This window comes from Chiloscyllium plagiosum, chromosome 28 (assembly GCF_004010195.1).
Source record: "Chiloscyllium plagiosum isolate BGI_BamShark_2017 chromosome 28, ASM401019v2, whole genome shotgun sequence".
Classification (NCBI taxonomy): Eukaryota; Metazoa; Chordata; class Chondrichthyes; order Orectolobiformes; family Hemiscylliidae; genus Chiloscyllium; species Chiloscyllium plagiosum.
The window spans coordinates 29,859,844-29,879,820 of NC_057737.1; the positions used below are offsets into that span (position 1 = coordinate 29,859,844).

At 39.6% G+C, this 19,977-nt stretch overlaps 1 protein-coding gene across 11 annotated transcripts in view; it reads left to right on the forward strand.

The window, feature by feature from the left end:
* Positions 1–19,977, forward strand: part of auts2a (activator of transcription and developmental regulator AUTS2 a) — a 1,206,729-nt gene that overhangs the window by 813,607 nt on the left and 373,145 nt on the right. For all 11 annotated transcript variants that reach the window (XM_043718603.1, XM_043718594.1, XM_043718601.1 and 8 more), the window contains one exon: positions 8,431–8,460. In XM_043718603.1, coding sequence (XP_043574538.1) covers positions 8,431–8,460 — 30 coding nt within the window. The remainder of the gene's footprint in view (positions 1–8,430; positions 8,461–19,977) is intronic.

Sequence of the window (19,977 nt, forward strand, 5' to 3'; positions counted from 1 at the left end):
ACAGCTGCAACTTGACCTCCCAACTCCTTAACCCAATACGCTGACCAATAAAGGCAAGCATACTAAATGCCACCTTCACTATGCTGCCTACCTGGGACTCCACTTTCAGGGAACTGTGAACCTGCACTTCAAGGTCTCTTTGTTCAGCATTATTCAATAAAGATGTAATGTTTGGTCAATGTGCGCAATTTGTAACATAGGAATGTAAACACTTATTCTTCCAAATATCCCCAAAATACACAAGCAAATACATACACTCAGGAATAGAAAATAAACATTCTTTGTAGAATCTGGCTTTCTGAAATAAACATTTAGTCAATGGGTTATTTTTGAAGACAAGATGATAAAGAGTTCTGGAGTCAATTGTTTTGATATTCTGTCATGTGAAGTCAGGTCACTAATCCTGCATGGTCTTTATTGAGGTCTTGCAGATGCAATTTGCTCAGGAAGTACAACTTTGTGATGTTCTTTCGATCACTCTTTCAAAGGAACAGATCAGTTTAATGAAGTAGAAGTTTTTTTTCAGAAAAGGAAATATTGTCTGGACAGCCTTCCATTACAAGTTATCCTTCAACTCTGCTTCTTATCAACTAGCTTTCTTCTAACTGGACACATAAAATAAGAACTTCTCGAAGCCACCCACTGTTCAAACAGTCACAGCAAAGCAAGCAGCTCACACCAGTCATGTGATTTCTCGGAAACCTTGTTTTAAAAAATCTCCAGTGTCCACAGTGAACTTTCAATGAGCTGTTTCAAATAAGCCATTTCACATATATTCACAAAAGTTGATGTGAATTCCTTTTTCTTCAAAAATTCAACCCTGCTAATAACATTAACTGTAAAGTGTCTTTGTAGTAATACCAAAAAGTTGATCAATAAGCATTTATTTGACAATTAATCTTACGCATACTTGCTGGTCCCTTGAAACTTGGTGTTGTTATTGTCCTCATGCCCATCTCCACTCTCTTTCCTCCTCTCTTGATTGAAATGCGTTTTTGCCCATCACTGAGAGTATTCATCATCAAACAGAGCTGGTTTATTGAGCTTGCCTTTACCAAATGAGCTCAATTGGCTCAGTTGAAATGGATTCGAACTTTCTGGCCTGACCCATCATTTGCAATCCTTCAAATTTCAAGTGGAATGCGAGTTACAGTTTTCTCTCTTGGGTTTGCATATCACCTCTTCGTGAAGGTGTGACTGCAATTCTACATTCGCGTTTATTTCGAGAGGGCCTCATTTACGGGAACTTGCGGAACGACAGCTTGGTGTATAGGAACTGAAAGAGTGCAGTTGATTAAATCATCATCAAGTCAAGACCGCAAAAAGTCAATTCTGCTTCCCGTCGTCAATGATCTTCTTTTATCTTAAAGTAATGAGGTATGGCACTTTTGCATCGAGCAGTATGCCCGATTGTATTAACATACTCCACCGGCTTCACAAGGCAGGGAAGTCATTTCTGTGTGCTTGCATGGAGGCAATCAAAGCAATTTGGCACAAAGGGACAAGAATGGCCCATTTTTAAATGGATCACAACACTGTTGAAGAGATTTCCCAGTTTAAAAAAAAAAGTGTTTGCTTTGAAGAATAAAAATGCACTCTCCATGAAATTGTGGGAATGAGACGCTTCAATCAGCATTATTTTCTAAACTGCATTTGGGAAGATATGTTGCCATTTGTTGTGTCTGTGCGGGGAGTGATACTGACAAAATAAATTGTATAAAAGGTGCATATCATTCCTTTTTTTAAACAAAAACAAATTGAGAATAAGCTGTGCAAAACCTGTCATTCAGCTCCTCTAACAATTTACAATTCATAATTATCTTCTCTTATTCAGCATCTGTGGCACTTCCTCCATGTTATTCTAGCATTGTTAGGTCACATGCAACACAATTAGATAAGCATGATTGATTAAAATGACAACAAGGAAGCAAGTAAGAGCATCAAAAAACTTTGCCACTATCCTCTGGGACTGTCTCATTAAGTCCCTCTTCCTTACCAACTTCATTCCTGGGGGATATCTGGAGCAGATAAAGGAGGAGGAACAGAAAACGTTTTTTCATCAGCTCTGAATTGGCCGGGCTGAAAAATGTGATGATTTTCATTGGAATCACTTCTGCTAATCTCTTTGCCATTCCAGCTTTTGAACCTCAAGTCACAGCCCTCCAGTGGAATAGTAGATAAACAATTAGATTGTCACATTTTGACAGAAAATGGTGAGAAATACATTCTTATTATTTTATGCAGGAGTCTGCTGCTTTGCAAAGGCAAAGACTTAAGAGTTATTGGGAGTGAAAACTTCAGAGCTTTACAGAACTAGAATAGGATAGGAAACTATCAATGTGGATTGGGGCGGCAGTTAGGGCATTTTTTGTAGCACTTGAATTCGTAGTATGAGGCAATGTCACCATAACTTTATCAGACCAAAGGGCTGCTGACTCTTTAGAGAGAGACAACTGTTGGTGGTTTAACCTGAGTATCACCACATCTCACGAAATGGGAGAAGTTGCAAAGGAGAATCCTTCATGTTAACCTCAGCCAGTGCAGGAACTGGGCCAATGCTTTTGGCATCACAAATCCACCCAACTGAGCTAACCAGCGCTTCAAATCCTATACAGTTGCCATAGTAATGAAGGGAACTCATCATCAAATTTCTGAACATTGTCATTTGGAAACTGACTCTTCTGTACATTTCTTTATTTTTCAAACATACAGGCAGACCTTTGAACATGCTCACAAAACTCTTAAATATGGCAGCGCTTTGGCAATGCGTGTATATTGCATTAGTAATTATTATTTGTGCTTACTAAAGAGTGGTATGTTGACAGATTACTGATGCAAATCCCTGGCAGGATAACAATTGGCAAGGGCATGTGTGCAGTAACTTTCTCCACAGAGTTCATTCACAAATGTTGTACTGTCCTGAAAGCATAAGTATTTCTTAGATTGGAGGAAACAATATCTGCAGCAAGAAGAAACCTACTGGAAAGGAGTATACATATAGATTTGCATACCAAAGCAGAGATCGATAAGAGAAAAATGTTGTATCACTTAGGATCGTATGAACATTTAATAAAACATTATCTCCTTCAGTTCCTGTCTACAAACTGCACTTGGATCCCAGACTTGCAATTGTTTGAAATGTTTTGCACAATTCATTTTATTGCCTTTACATAATTTATGTACTGCTGGAGACCATCTATCTCTGCCAAGCAATGGTGCATTGAGCTCTTGAGGGGACAGAATTGTAAATTTGATGGCATGTTCCTGGTGAGCTGGCTGCAGGTCAGCAGGGAACTTGTGTGCCAGTAGTTGAGCTGGTAGCTCTGAGCTGACACAGTCTCCAAAGCAGCAGAAGCTCTTTGTCAGGAGCCGAGTGTGATCATGGTGGCCAACTTGCAGTCTGTCAATCTTCTGCTGGCTGCAAGGGAAGCATATGTCTGTTTTACAGCCTGCTCACGTAATGACCATGTACCGAAACAAAAACAAAAATTGCTAGCAAAACTCAGGGCTGGCAACATCCCCTCGGAGAGAAAGTGCAGTTAACATTTAGGATCCAGTAACTGTTCTTCAGAAGTGATTGTAGCTCGGAAAAGATTGGTATATATGCTAAATGTAGGGTGGGGTTGGTGGTTGGGGATAGGGGGCGGGGAGGGGTGTTGCTGGAGGGGACAGAGTAACTGGTAGGTGGAGATGGAGCCCCCAGAGAGAGAAAAAGGGGCAGAAAAGTGTAGAAGCAAATTATTACAGATGTGAGAATCTGTACTGAAAACAACAAATGCTGGATATCACAGTGGATTAGGCAGTATTCATGGAAATAAAGCAAGCTAGAGTTTTGAGTCTAGATGACTCTTCATCAGGGCAGCTCTGATGAAGAGCTATCTAGATCGAAACATTAGCTATCTTTCGTGGATGATGTCTGACCCGCTGTGATCTCCAGCATTTGTTGTTTTCTGGGCAGACTACGGAATGGGTAATTTTCAGCCTGGGAGAATCAATAGCTGCTAATGGGGACCGTTAGTGGCTGACAGTAAGTTGTTTGTCTTGGCAGCCCATGTGGCGAAGGAACTTTGGCTTTAAAATTATTGAACTAGATATTGAGTCCTGATGCTGCAGTGTCCCCAAGCAGAAAATGAGATTAGAGAGTTTTGAGAAGATTTGTAGCTCAGTATGAGGTTTTGGATGTAGGTTTGCTCTCTGAACTGGAAGGTTCATTTCCAGACGTTTCGTTACCCTACTAGATAACATCTTCAGTGGGCCTCAGGTGAAGCAATGCTGAAAATTCCTGCTTTCAATTTTTCTGTTTGGGTTTCTTTGGGTTGGTGATGTCATTTCCTGTGGTGAAGTCACTTCCTGTTCCTAGAACTTAGAAGGTTCATGCCACACTCAACTCTATTACTGATTCCAAAAGATGCTACCTACCTGCTGAGTTTCTGCGTTTGTTTCAAATTTCCAGTGTTCACAGTATTTTGTTTTTACCTATCAATTATCGTACAAAATTAAAAGCATAATAGCTGTTTTCTTTAAATATGCTTTTTATTTTTGAAAAAAGTTAACATTATCCATTTAACAAATTCAGGGTTGATACTTTTGTTTGTGTTAAGTTTTCTGTTGTGGAAGGCATATTTGATTTGACCTTAAAATGGAAGCAAATTACTGCGAATACTGAAAATCTGAAATAAAAGTGGATGCTGGAAAAACTCAGTCATTCAGACAGCATTTGTAAAGAGACACAGAGGAAGCGTTTTGGGTCAAATAAGACTCTTTGCAGGAAGTGAACAGTGGTATGTGTGTGTTAGGCTTAATACTATTAAAAAAGGAAGGGTCAGGTAGAGCAAAGAAAACTTGGAAGTTTCCAACTATACCCTCCAGAGATTAGGTTCTTCTGTCAAATGTTGTTTGAGTTTTCTTGACTGACCACTATTATACACCATACAATAATATATTTTGCACAGTACCTGTACCACACTAGTAAAATAAGGTTTAACCATAGATAATTAGATACTGTGAATTACCTGCCTGTGGAAAGCCATTATGTCCTGAAATAATCGTGTACAGATACAAGTAATGTAAAAGAGATTGTTGAATTATGTATTTGCTTGCCTTTCCAATCTGCTTTAGACTTTGATTTTCTTCATAAGAGTAGGAAGACCTATTGTACAGTCCTTTAAACACGCTTATACTTTCCAACTGAGTAGATTGACATTAGCATGTCATAATATCTTGTGTCATTTCTGCAAGAATAATGTGACTCTTGATTACATTGCTATGTGATGTCTTTAGGAATGCAGTCTTTGTTATGACCAGCAATCTATAATGTATCTTGCGCTGTATATATCTCCATTAACTCAATAAACAACTTAATTAAAAAGTCAATTGGACTTGCCTCATAAATGTGCGACTGGCCTTCCCTATACACAGATCTTGCTGCTGGTGGGGAAAGATCCTTCATTTGCTCCAATAATTTACATCTGTAATGTTTACTTGAAAATGTTAATTTATTACAGCAGCTAATCATTCCACGCCCAGGCCACAGTGCACAAGCTGAGCTGAATCTAAATTCTCACTTTATATGCACAACTAACCTTTCCACACCACTCATTTCTGTCAGATAGACTAAGCCAATGCATCACAAAGGTTTTGTGATGCCTTGGCCACATCTCCTGTAACTCAGCCATAGTTAATCTAATTCAGCATTGTAATTGCAAAGCTAAGATATGGCATTGTTTTGTTTCCATATTTTTTCAAATCAAGGTTGTGGCATTTTCTTTAAGCAAGGTCTTTGGCACTACATTTTTTGTTTAAACTCAGATAATTTTAGTCACTTGTGGAATCCTCACACAGTTCTATATCAGACTGTTTTTTTGAAATGAGTTGGAGCTTCACTATCAGATCTGTGTATAATAAGCAAAATTCCAACATTACATTATTTTCAGTTGATGGTAATTGTTTCAGATTGCAAACAATCCTATTCACCTTGCACACACTTAATATTTATGAAATGGCATAAACCAAACTGGTCACTGAAGTGGCACATTGTTGAGTTTTGAAATCGTGTTTTTCTGTGAGCCAGTATATATTTAAACTAGAAGGAAGAATTCTTTGAATAACTAACGAAGAGGATTGATGAGGGCAGGATAGTGGACAAAATCTATCTGGACTTCAGTCAGGCTTTCAACAAGGTTTCACATGGTAGTTTGATTAGCAAGATTAGATCATGTGGAATATAGGGAGAACGAGCCATTTAGATACAGAATTGGCTCTAAGGTAGAAGGCAGAGGATGGTGGTGGAAGGTTGTTTTTCAGACTAGAGGCCTATGTCCAGTGGTGTTCCACAAGGACCTCTGCTGGGTCCAGTGCTTTACATCATTTTTATAAATATTTTGAATGTGAACGTAGGAGTTATGGTTAGTACATTTTGCATATGGAGATGTAGTGGAGAGCGAAGAAGGTTACCTCAGACTACAATGGGATCTTGATGGGCCAACTGGGTTGAGGAGTGGTAGATGGAGTTTAATTTAGATTATTGTGAGGTGCTGTATTTTGGAAAAGCAAATAACAGCAAGACTTATACACTTAATGGTAAGGTCCTAGGGAGTGTTGCTGAATAAAGAGACCTTGGAGTGCAAGTTCATAACTCCTTGAAAGTGAAGTCGCAGGTAGATAGGATAATGGAGAAGGCATTTGCTATGCTTGCCTTTATTGGTCAGTGCATTGAGTATAGAAGTTGGGTGGTCGTGGCTGCACAGACATTGGTGAGGCCACTTTTGGAATTCTGGGGGTAATTTTGACCTTTCTCCTATAGGAAGGATGTTGTGAAACGTAGAAAGGTTCAGAAAAGATTAACAAGATGTTGCTAGGGTTGGAGTTATAGGGAGAGGCTGAATAGTCTGGGGCTGTTTTTCCAGAGCGTCAGAAGCTGAGGTGACCTCCTGTAGGTTTATAAAATCATGAGGGGTATGGATAGGGTAAGTAGACAAGGCCTTTTCCCTCGGGTGGAAGAGTCCAGAACTGGATGACATAAGTTTTAGGTTGAGAGGGGAAAGATATTAAAACGACCTAACAGGCAACTTTTTCACACAGAGGGTGGTGAGTGTATGGAATGAACTGCCAGATGAAGTGATGGAGGCTGGTTAATTACAACATTTAAAAGGCATCTAGATGGGTATATGGATAAGAAGGGTTTAGAAGGGTATGAGCCAAGTGCTGGCAAATGGGGCTATATTAATTTAGAATATCTGGTCAGCATGGATGAGTTGGACCAAGGGGTCTGTTTCTGTGCTGTATATCTCTGACTCTATTAACTAGCAACAATATAAGCTGTGGAAAATTTAGAGTAACGAGTTAACTAAACTTTTACTCTGACAATAGCTGCTGTTTATGTGTATAAAGAGTGATGGATGACATAGTGATGTCAGATCACATTGAACCAAAATCTGAGTCTACAAGTTTCCAGAGAGATGTCTTCTTGTAGCTGTTTTTGTATGTTGTAATGTTCAGTAAAACCTATTAATGTTAATCCACCTGAATAATATTAACACAGAGAATTTCTCCCATGTGTTGTTAAGACTAAGTGGGGGCAGAGTTTTCCTTTGTCCTCTCAGCTTTCCTGTGGTCACCATTCCCCCACTGCCCTTTGGATTGTATATTGTAGTGAACTAGCTACAATAGTCAGTATTGTGAAGTCAGTCCATTCTATTTGATTCCGGTTTTAATGGAGTTTCTCAGTTTATTTCATGAATTTGGAGCAATTGTTGCCAGAATTGATGTGAGTTGCTATTTATGGCCAGTAACTTTGCATGTTGAAGTCAAAAAGGAGCAGTTAATGTGTGGCATTTCTTCGCTGGGAAAGATTTCATGATTGCGTTCAAAATATATCTACTGGGTTTGTTATGTTTCCTTAATCTTATCAATTATGTGTGCCTGATTGTGTATATTTTTAATTTTTGTGTGTAATGTGTCAGAGAATATGCTTAACTTTCAAGTGATTCACACCTAAACTCTGCACATCAGGGCAAGAATGGAGTAATGAAAGCTGGTCCCCCTTGCTCACTCATGTTGCTAATATTCATTAGCTTGTGGGTGGCTTTGCATTGTGCTCGGTTGGCACTTTGGAAGTGTGTTATTCTTAAATCATTTCTGGTTAGTGTTCATTAACATTGGTATGTCTGCAACTAACCAGAGTTACAAAAACAAAATACTGCAGATCCTCGAAATCTGTATTAAAACCAGAAAGTGCTGAAGACCTGGCTGCATTTATGGAGAGAGAAACAGAATTAATGTTTTGTGTCCAATTTGACTCCTCTTCTGTCAAGTTTCATTATTCCAATTGAAGTGTAAAAGAAAGAAAAACACAATGTTTGTGAACTCTTAAACTTGTGTCAACAGTTCTTCATTTTTTTCCTAATATCTTTTTTTCCCCTTTTGTTTCAGTGTGACAGTGAAAGTGACCCAGATGAGAAGGTAAGATTATTTTTTCCTCTCAGAATCAGACAATCTATGTTGATAGTTATGTCAACCTTTCTTTTTAAAAGATTACTGTACTTACAAATCTCCACTTATAAGGAAGATAGTCATATATGGAAACCATAAGTGGATTTTGTTTTTTTTTTGTTCTTATTGTGTTTTGAGAGAAAGGATTCTAATGGCTGATTTAATGAAATTATAGCACATTGCCAGCATTTGGGCTTGGATTATTGTGCAAGTTCAGTGATAGAAAACACAATTTTCAGAATTGATAGTTTGTTATGTGGTAGTGTCAATAGAGAAATGGTTTGTGGTAGGTTCACTGTCAGCTGATCTGTGGTGGGAATGTAGCAGCATTAATGAGCTGATCCACACAACACACGAGATTCACTAATGGTGAGGTTCCATCTGGCTTGGCTTATTTTACCTATGCCACTGTCAATGACAAAGAAATAAAATAAAAGTCACTTTAAACATAAGTAAATCAATGAGGTTGGGGATTATAACTTGGGATAGTGTTTGCAAAAATAATCATAATTATCATTTGAAACCAAGCAAGGTGAAAATTGCTTATACTTATCACATTGCTTGCAATTAATTTGGATCGGAAATGTTTGGGGATTGTGAAATTCTGTTCATTTAATAATAATTGCATTTTCTGCAGCTATCTAAATGAGTTTGGGGATTAGGTGCTGAATTGATTTTCAACTGTGTACGGCTGTAGGCCTAGATATACTGAGATTATCCCCACCTTGTATGCTTTATTTGTTTCCCTAGTGAACACACTGATGGCCAGCATGTGTTTGCCTAATAAGAGTGTCCAATTATATAGCGGCATTCTTTTCTGTTATCATGCTGTGTGTTTTTACATTAAAACCTCTTGACTTTTCCTGTTCTATCATTATATTTGAGAAAATAAGCTGTGTTAAACTTTGTCTGAATGCCATTATTCACTTAATTTTGAATGAAAAGCTTTTGGATTATGGACAACAAGTTATCTTTTCTCCCATAATAAGGTGACTTACTGATGAACCTACCTTTGAGAGAGCTCTGTTTAAAATGGACTTAACTTTTCCATTTTGCCCATTCAGAAGTAATTTCTGGCATTCTTAGTGCTCGAGAACTTATTTACAACTATTTTAAGAATTGTTCTGGTTCCAAGGATTACACAGGTTTGAATGCATGAACTTTGATGTTCCCTGAATGTTTCAGTTCTCATAACAATAGTGGTACTTTATTCAAGGAACAGTTTGACAGCCCAAATGTTGAATTGCAGTATGACTTGCACTGAGAAATTCAGACATAGTCATGTTAAAAATGTGGAGACATGTAATGATCACATGTCGTCATGTAGCGCCATGTGGTAATAAATTCAACAGATAATAGGGTAATGGTGGACAGTGCATCAAAGGAAGGATAATGGTGAATTAAAATTATGTTAAAATTACAAACCAATATACCATGCCTACATTGCAAGCACCGAAGTACGTAAAAATTACGTCATTTAGGTGCTTCATTGAGGACTTGAACCATGTAAGTCATTAAGTCCAATTGAGTATAATGCTGCTGGAGATCTGTCCATCAGCAGCTGGTGGTTCTGTGCAGACCCTGCACTGCTGAAGTGACACCTGCACATGAAGTTATTTTCAGGCAAAGTTGTTATTCATTTTTCATTTCTCATTGCGTTATGAGAAACCTGAAGAGCTCATTCCTGAATTGCAAGGTAGCCAAGGAATTAATGAGTCACTTAACTGCATGTTCACTGTGTTGCTGGTAAAACTTTGATCTGAAGTTGAAGCTAATTGCATAGAGCACTGTGGATGACTCTTGAAGCCTGAGCTAATCCTACTTTTCTGAGGATGAATTTTGTAATATGCTATCCTGGGTCAACGTGGGATCGAAACTGATATTTTATCATAACTCCAAATAGCTCAATGAATAAAAGTGTAACAGTAAAGTATACAGACCAGCTGTTTGGTTCTCAGTTTGAGCTAAATTTTCTGATTGTTGCTGCCTTAACAGTAGAAACACCACTGACAACCCATACTGCAAGGAAAATTCAGTCTGAATTCCCATTCCTAATTACCATTTATTATTCCTGCAGGAAAATGCTGTCATTGAATAAAACCATTCGGCTCCATCGTGATGACCCTCACTGCTAATTAGTTTGCTGGCACTCAGTCTCATAGCTTACACATGAATGACCATTTAGGTGAGATACAATGGTTACCCAGTACCCATGGGGGCATGCCCAAGCCTTAGTCACTAGTTCCACCAGAGGGATTTAAGAATATAAGATTTATCTGGAGTGGCAGACACTGACTTAAATACTTACAGGGGGAGCCCTCCATGTAAAAGTGCAGGGTAATTAAAAATGTTCTGAAATCAAAAGTTTCTAACCCATATGAGTGAAGATCAGAAGGATTTTGGTTTTACTGTAGAAGTTTGCTTCAATATAGTGAAGCAATGGTTCACTACCTTTGCTGCCAAAGCTGGGCAGAGGTAATGTTTATGTTTCTGTTCATTAGGCTGTTTGTAACAACAGATCTCAAAAATGAATATGAGTAAATGGATTTCAATATTGAATTGAATTGAATTTATTGTCAGGTATACCGAGGCACAGTGAAAAGCTTTGTCTTGCAAGCAATACAGGCAGATCACAGAGTTAAGTAGCATAGATAAGTAAATAATACGTAAACAGCGGCAAAAACAAAAACACAGGTACAGGCGAATGTTAAGGGCTTGTGAGTCGATTCAGTATTCTAACAACAGTAGGGTAGAAACTGCTACGAAATCGGCTGGTGTGCGTGTTCAGGCTTCTGTACCTTCTCCCTGATGGTAGAGGTTGTAGAAAAACATTGCCAGAGTGGGATGGATCTTTGAGAATGCTGGCGGCCTCTTCTTGACAGCGCAGACACAATTGGCCACCTTCGACACTGTGACAGTCCTGTGACCTTCAACCAGACAGGGAAAAAGCTGTATAATTGTAATAAAGTTGGGTTAACAAAACATGATGGAAGTATTCATTGTAGGGAGTGCCGACTTCAGTTGTTTGATAATGAACTTACCAGGAATCTGTGTAACGCTCTGTAAATTGGCAAGGAATGTATGGAATACAGAATCTGCCATGGAAGCATTTTAGCATGAATGACCACAATTCAGAGTGATATAGCATGGACTGTCCAGGAATGTGTAAATTTACATGCGGGCTCACCAGGGATTAGGCATTGGCTGGATGGGATATATAGTGGAGTAGTACACAGTCTATGTGATGCAACATATTCTGCAAGGAGTGTGCTGGATAGAGTGTGGACTTGACAGGAATAAGAGCATAAGAATGAGCAGAACATTGTGGGTTGCCTGGAATCTGTGCTTAGAGGGTGGGCTGGCAAAGAACAAGCAGAATCCAGCTGGGATGGTGTGTAATCTATGGAAGCTGTCAGCTGAGAATCAATATAATGCAGCAAGAGTGGAAAGTAATATGTAAAACACACAGGGACGCCAGGAACCTGTCGAATTTAACAAGGGCTGAACAGAGAAATGGAGAATGCAACAGTACTAGCAAGCTATCTACAAAGTACACCAGGATATGTTGGAGACCCTAATTAATTTGTTGGCATATGGGTTGATAACATTGTATGAAGTAGATTTTTATGAACTGTGATCACAATACAGAGCTTCATTGACCTGGAGGAAGTTTTGGAAATATAGGCCCGGACGCTCAGTGCAGACCTTCCGATTAAAGTTACCAATCTTACAGAAATTTCTGGGAATCTCCAGGAGTTAAATTTGAATCTCTCTGGATGATGCTGTAAATACCTATGAAAGAGAAAATAAAAATCAGTGAAGTATTTAAAGCAATTCCCTTTTCTCATTCTCCTTGAATGCTTTGTTTTGGTAACAGGCAAAAGACTTTCTGATTAGGTGGGGCAGTTAGAGGTCAGAATACATGCTATCAGAGTTGGCAGGACTACATGATAATGTCGTTAATTGTAATGAATAGGGAATCCCGAAAGGTCCACTGACACTGGAAGCATGAATCTATAAAATTGATTCTTATGTATTCAAAGATGCTGCTGCAGAACTTTCCTAAGACCAGCTGCCTATAGCCACTTTATGTTTTGAAAAAGGAGAAACCATGAGTGGATACATTGTGGCCACCTATCCCTCATAGTCTGTACATGGTCGCTTGTCAGCAATCACAGAAAATGCTCAGTGCAGTCCTCCGCTGTCTACAGGGACAACTGTGCTTTGTATATACCCCAGTCAAAGCAAGTCATTCGGATGTAAAACAAAGAATTGTGGATGCTGGAGATCAGAATTTACTGGAGTAATTCAGCAGGTCTGGCAGCATCTGTGCAGACAAAGCAGACTTTATCTTTTGAGTCCAGTAACCCTTCTTCGGAGCTTGTCATCTGGTTCTAACTCAAAAAAAAGCCAATCAGCTACTTGTTGCCAGCCGAATTTCACTTTGTATATACAACCGCCCTCTTCCCACCCACCCACCCTACCCCTGGTCATGTCAGATGGTGTGTAACCAGTATTCTCAAAGCAACAATATAAATCCCACTTATGATGAGTTTCAGTAACTTCCTTTTAAAAGGTACAATAATCTTTGCATTTTAAAACTATCCTTTTCCCATTCCAGATCCCAATCAAAAATGCAGATATATTTAAAAAGATACAATGATGGAAAAATGCAAATAATCAGATATGCAAATGCTTACATCAAACATATTCAGTAGAAAGCCAGCATTTCAAACTTGACATTCACTTGCCTGCATTAGTGTAAATTCAAATTATCTGCACTCTGGTGAGGTTACCAATGTGCTGTCTTGATTTCCCTGGTTCCTGATTGCTCAACTTGGGTCCTTACCCTAACTTGCTACATGTCTTGCTATCACATCACACTAGGATCAAGCACTTCTGTATTCTTTGGAGCATCTAGTGTATTAATAATATTGTGACTGGCCACAGTGTTCAGCAGAGCGTAGTCCCTCGAATGCAGCACCAGGTAGGAGTCAAATGGGGGAAGCAGAAAGAAATGACCTCCCTGAATTTGGAGTAGCAGTGAGTAAAATCTCATTGTAACCATGGAGTGAGGAGATAAGTAACTTTGAGAGAGGGTGCCGTGAACTATAAAGCAAGTATGATTCAATGTGTTTGAAGAAGAGAAATGGAGAGTGTTTCCATGTCATGGAAATTAGACATCAGTATAGTAAACTGCAGGCATCTGATAGCCCACCGTGTTTTTTCTAGAAATGAAGGAAAATTTGTACAGGTCCAGGAGAAACTGACAAGCCCATGCCCTGCTACAGTTCCAGGAAATACTCTGGCATTTCAGGACTAATGTCAACTGGTCACATTTTGAAGGATGCGCTTGCTTTTTGGTACCAATTGATTAATGTCTGCTTGTTTCCAATGTTTCCTGCCTCTTTCCTTTTGTCTGTCAAGGTTTTGATGCGGCTTGAAGTGCAGGAACATCATTTTGGATTGAAAATTAAATGTTTGATGCTTTGTCAGTTCTGTTTACCCAGCGGTACCACTGAGAAGTCACATCTTTAATCTTAAGATAGATTTTAAACAGTTTCTAATAAATATTGGTGCAAAGACTAGTGTACAAACACACAAACACTGGTGTACACTTCTGCGAACACACAGGGCTGGATTTTTGAGGAAGAGATTAGTAATGGGAGTCTGGAATCTTTTCCACCATCCTGGAGGAGCCTGTTCCCTCCATTTCTGTTACTGGGAGGCAGACATGGACTAGAGGCAAGCTTGTCATTTCCGGAGGTGGGGGACAGCGGTAGGTAACTGAGATAACTTGATGCAAGGTTAGCCAGTGTGAAAGACCATTCACTAGAACATGAGAACACTGTGGCCAGTCACAAGTTGCTAGATTGTCTCATCCTTACTCCTCCTTGTCCCCCATATCACTCCTGCTCCCCAATATCCCCTGTGGCTTCAACATATCTTCTGCACCCCATCGCTGTCTGTCATGCATCTTCCATGCCCACTATGTATAGAGCCAAAGACACACATGCCAAGCTTTTCAAATGTCCCTGAAACTGACACAAGAAGTGCATTTGAAAATATTCTTAATATTACATAAACAAACATGCAAGCAATGAAAAAAATCTTCCAAGCAAATAAGTTTTTATAAGGCAATGAAGCAAATCGAATACTTGCCTGCAACTGTCAATTTTGGCTACAGGGCTGAGTGCATTATTCATTGCTGAGGCTCAACCATTCATTCATAATGAGGCCATCTGACAACTGTATTACCAGAGGCATACTAAACAGATGGCCAGACATCCCCTTTTCCAGATGAAAATGTCATTGCCTGCTTTTGTTGATTGATATCTTTATTACCTAGCAATAATCTGATTCTACTTTGAAGAGGTTTTGCAATACTGTGTGTGTAGTTACACAAGATTAACAAGGATGTGGGCTACAATTAGTTGTCAATAATATGAAGAATGATAGAAGATAATAGGAGCAATGTATTTCAAATGGAATATTGAATTGCTTTAACTTTGCTTCCTGACTTGGGACGCAGACTCCCCCCATCGTCTTTGATATATTTGAGGAGCCATGAACTATGTCTATGAACAAAATTGCAAGGAAGGGAAATGCTAATTCCTGAAGTTGAGCTTGCAAGGCAGTCTGACAAAAAAAGACCTATTCCTGTGCTGGCAAACGTTGCCGGAATCAGGTATGGGGATGGGAATCCAGAATTGGGCCTCATTCACATCCCAATTCCACAAAAGGACTGGCCGTACGCTCACCCTCCTTTATATTGAGCAACTGTGGTCTCCAAAACCAGCAATTGTTTTTGTTCTTTTTTTAAATTATGCCCAGACTTCCCTGCAGCAGCTGGATGAAATAATTGGCAGTTTTTTACAGAATGGATTTACATGTGACATATAAAACTACTTGTCACTGTAGACACTTTTTGGAGGTAAATGAAGAACTTAGATCTGATTTAAGCAGGTTCAGACTTCCTTAGTGTTTGTACTGAGTTTATTTGTACCTGTGATGAAACTTGCACCAGTAATGCAAGCTGTTCAAGTTTGACATGTTCCATAACAGGGCATAAGATACACAATAGCCTTTTCTAAATTCCAACTTTATGAGCCCCTCTGTGGTGATTAAATATGGAACACTATTTTAGGCCATGAAGTATTGAATGTAGTCTGAAAGTATCTTGGAGATCATATAGATAATCTGAAATTCATGTCAACAGACAGCTGCTTGACAAATTCACTATAGCATTGTGAACTGTTAATTTGTTCCTTTGGATCACATTTTTCTCTATTTTGCTAGCGGGCACTTCACTAACTTGAAAATAAAACACTTTAGTCAAAACGTGTGGGGCTGGAAAAGCATGGCTGGTCAGGCAGCATCCGAGGAGCAAGAGAGTCGATGTTTTGAACATAAGCTCACCATTAGGAATGGTGATGAAGAGCTTATGCTCGAAACATCGACTCTTCTGCTCCTTGTATGCTGCCTGACTGGCAGTGCTTTTCCAGATTCTGATCTCCAGCATCTGCAATCCTCACTTTCTCCCACTTTACTCAGTAAATGCCTGCTGTTTTAAGCTCAGGCTGATGTATTATTAAAATGAGCTGCTTATGATGTAATTGTTGCAAAAAAATGCCATTTGTGGCCATTTGGAATTGTGGAATGAAGTTAATCTCGGCTTTTGCACAAAACACAGACGCATGGTGATTTAGCGGTTTGGATCACAAATTGGCTCACTGAAAGAAGACAGAGGGTGGTGATGGGAAATATTCATCTCCTGGAGTTCAGTTACTAATGAGGTACTGCAAGGATCTGTTTTGGGGGCCCTGTTGTTTGTCATTGATATAAATGACCTGGATGAGGGCCGAGAAGGATGGGTTAGTAAATTTGTGGATGACACTAAAGTCGGTAGAGTTGTGGATAGTGACGAAGGATGTTGTAGGTTACAGAGAGACATAGATAACCTGCAGAGCTGGGCTGAGAGGTGGCAAATGGAATCTAATGCGGAAAAGTGTGATTCACTTTGGAAGGAGTAACAGGAACGCAGAGTACTGGGCTAATGGTAAGATTCTTGGTCGTGTAGATGAGCAGAGAGATCTTGGTGTCCAGGTACATAGATCCTTGAAAGTTGCCACCCAGGTTGATAGGGTTATTTAGAAGCAAACGGTGTGTTAGCTTTTATTGGTAGAGGGATTGAATTTCGGAACTATGAGGTCATGTTGCAGCTGTATAAAACTCTGGTGCAATCACGTTTGGAGTATTGCATACAGTTCTGATTGCAGGAAGGATGTGGAAGCTTCGGAAAGGGTTCAGAAGAGATTTTCGAGGATGTTATCTAGTATGGAGGGAAGGTCTTATGGGGAAAGGCTGAGGAACTTGAGGTTGTTTTCATTAGAGAGAAGAAGGTTGAGAGACGACTTAATTGAGACATGTAGGATAATCAGAGGGTTAGATAGGTTGGACAGTGACAGCCTTTTTCCTCAGATGGTGATGGCTAGCATGAGGGGACATTACTTTAAATTGAGTGGTGATAGATATAGAACAGATGTCAGAGGTAGTTTCTTTACTTAGAGGGTAGTAGGGGCATGGAATGCACTGCCTGCTACAGTGGTAGATTTGCCAACTTTAAGGGCATTAAAATGGTCAATGGGTAGGCATATGGACAAGAATGGAATAGTGTAGGTTAGATCGGCTTCAGATTGGTTCCACAGGTCGGCGCAACATTGAGGGCTGGAAATGTGTTGCTGGAAAAGCGCAGCAGGTCAGGCAGCATTCAAGGAGCAGGAGAATCGACGTTTTGGGCATGAGCCCTTCTTCAGGAATGGTTCTCCTGCTCCTTTGATACTGCCTGACCTGCGCTTTTCCAGCAACACATTTTCAGCTCTGATCTCCAGCATCTGCAGTCCTCACTTTCTTCCAGCAACATTGAGGGCCTAAGGGCCTGTACTGCGCTGTAATATTCTATGTTTTAAATTTAACACAATGAGCACAGCCTGCTCTGAAAGTGTCATTGATTCTCTAGACATTGCATTCGTAAATGTCTTTGCAGCAGTTTATCTTTCAATTTACTAATTTCTTTCTTCTTGTAGCAAAGCTGTGGTTGAGATCAAAGTTCCCTCTAAGTGGCATGGCCACACACGAAAGCAACAGTTTACAGGATCTGTGGGGTGCTGAACCATTGATTTATTGGGTCACACAGCATGGATACAGACCCCTTGGTCCAACCAATCCATGCTGACCATGTTCCCAAAGTAAACTAGTCCCATTTGCGTGGAATTAGCCTATATGCCTCCACATGTTTTCCATTCATGATCTTATCCAAATATATTTTAAACCTTGTAACTGTATCTGCATCCACCAATTCCTCTGGCTGTTCATTCTACACGCTAACCACTTTTTATGTAAAAAGAAAGTTGTCCCCATGTCCTTTTCAAATCTTTTTCCTCTCACCTTAAAAATATGGCCCCTAAGTTTGAGCTCTACCACCCGAGGGAAAAGACTCTTGTCATTCACCTTACCTCGGCCTCTCATAATTTTATAAACTTCAATAAGGTCACTTCTGGTTCCAGGTCGCTGTCCTGAGCAGACCTAAGAAATGCACACAGTGGCAGCAAAAATTAGAGGGACTGCAGGCTGAGACAGTGCATTTAAGCATATACAAGGATGCCGTAAATGAAAAGCAATTTCCTGCCATTTCCTCTCGACACGAATTGGATTTAGTGACAGTGGAGTGGATGGTGAGGTTTTGGTGAAACTGTAGCAGGCTGTTGTTTTGTTGACAATAGAGAGAGATGCTGTTACCGTTGAGCTGCAGTGGGGTTTAGATTAAAGTGAAGAGGGTTGGGGGTTTTAATGACAGTAGTGGTGTTGTAACAATAATGGAAGAGTTTGGAAAATTACCATAAAAAGTTGTGTTTTCAGAAGTCTATTGGTCTGCCTGTTTGCCTTCCTTCTCTTTCATTGTTTGAATAACTTCAGTGCTTGGCAAAGAGCAGCAATTCTCATCTTTTCATAGAATCATAGAAACCGTATGAATGAAGCAGTCCACTTGGTTCCTTTTGTTTGCACTGGCAGTAGCTCTTCAATTGCAGCTATCACATTTAACCGCAGAAATGACCTGCCTGATTTGTTTTCTTCACAAACACTTATCTCCTTAGCTGTTGTCATGATCTCTGCCTTAATAACCACTTTCAGTTAAAGCTTTTCCATGCTCTTAATTCCTTTCTGTGTGAAGATATCTTTTCCTCCCAGTGTTTGTCCCAAAACTGTCTCCCTTTATTACCGATTGCTTCTACTGTTGGGGTAATCTTGCACTGTTTCCACTTGCAGAACATTTCAGAATTTTTCCAAGTACGAAGTAGATCCTTCTAAATCACCATTGTTCTTTTTGTTAACATTATAGAGTATAATGTTAAATGTGTATGAGGGTTGCAGTGATAGTGGAGGCCACAGCAGTCACTACTGAATGATATCATGCTGATAGGTATTGTACTCTGGTGGTGCTTATACCAGATGGTTCTTCTTAGATCTGTCACAGAATGATATGGGGAAGGCTTAAAGTCACGTACTCATTGAAGAAGGATGGAGAGGAAACAAAAGGACATTGGGATTATAGCTCACAATGCTTTTCCACATCTGCTAGCGTATGTTGTTGTTTGCAGATGGCTGTGATATTTTTCTGTATAAATGCGGTGAATACCACAAAAAGCTTTTTGTTATCCCGATAAAGAGTGTCAATGGGACCCACAGCGATGGGCTCTGCTGCAGCAAAGCTAGACCAGAAGTGCTTTTATATTTGCGTTTAAAGAGCTAGGGCAATTGTCTCCAACTGGGTAGATTTCGGTAGTTCTCTCTACTGGGCAGGCAGACGGAGTTGTTGATGATGACAAAAAGAAATTTAAGAAAGTGAATATGAAACCAATTTTCAGTGAACTCGGTTGAGAATAAAATTCTCCAAAACAAGCCAAATAAACCTGTCGTGGATCTACTGGAGAAGATAACTGCATATGGCAGTGGGCTGCTGTTTTATGAATCATATAAAAGTGCATACCTGAAAGGGGAATATGCTTCCTTCCTTGGCTGACACCTCATAGTAACACTTTACATCTGCTGTTGCACTTGTATGATGAGTGCTACCTATTGCTGTACATCCCATTCGCAACCATGAGAAAACAGTGCCCAATCAGAGGTAAACAAACAGTTCTCATGGTACAAAATTTAAAGATAAAGAAATAAACAAAGGGAATCTATGGTTCAAATAAATGTCAAATAGTTGTGTACTTTTTAAGATATTACAAGAGAAAAGGAATGAATTTAATGTAGTCAAAGCTCCTTGAGGTCTAAGTACAGTGACAATATAAAACCGAAAGCATTTTTCTGCTGTGAGTTATATTGTTTTTACTTTGTTGGGGTCCTCAAACAATGTGGCAGATCGACCCCCCCGGGTTCTAACATGAAACGTTTTATGGAAGAAGATATTGCTGCCTGGTA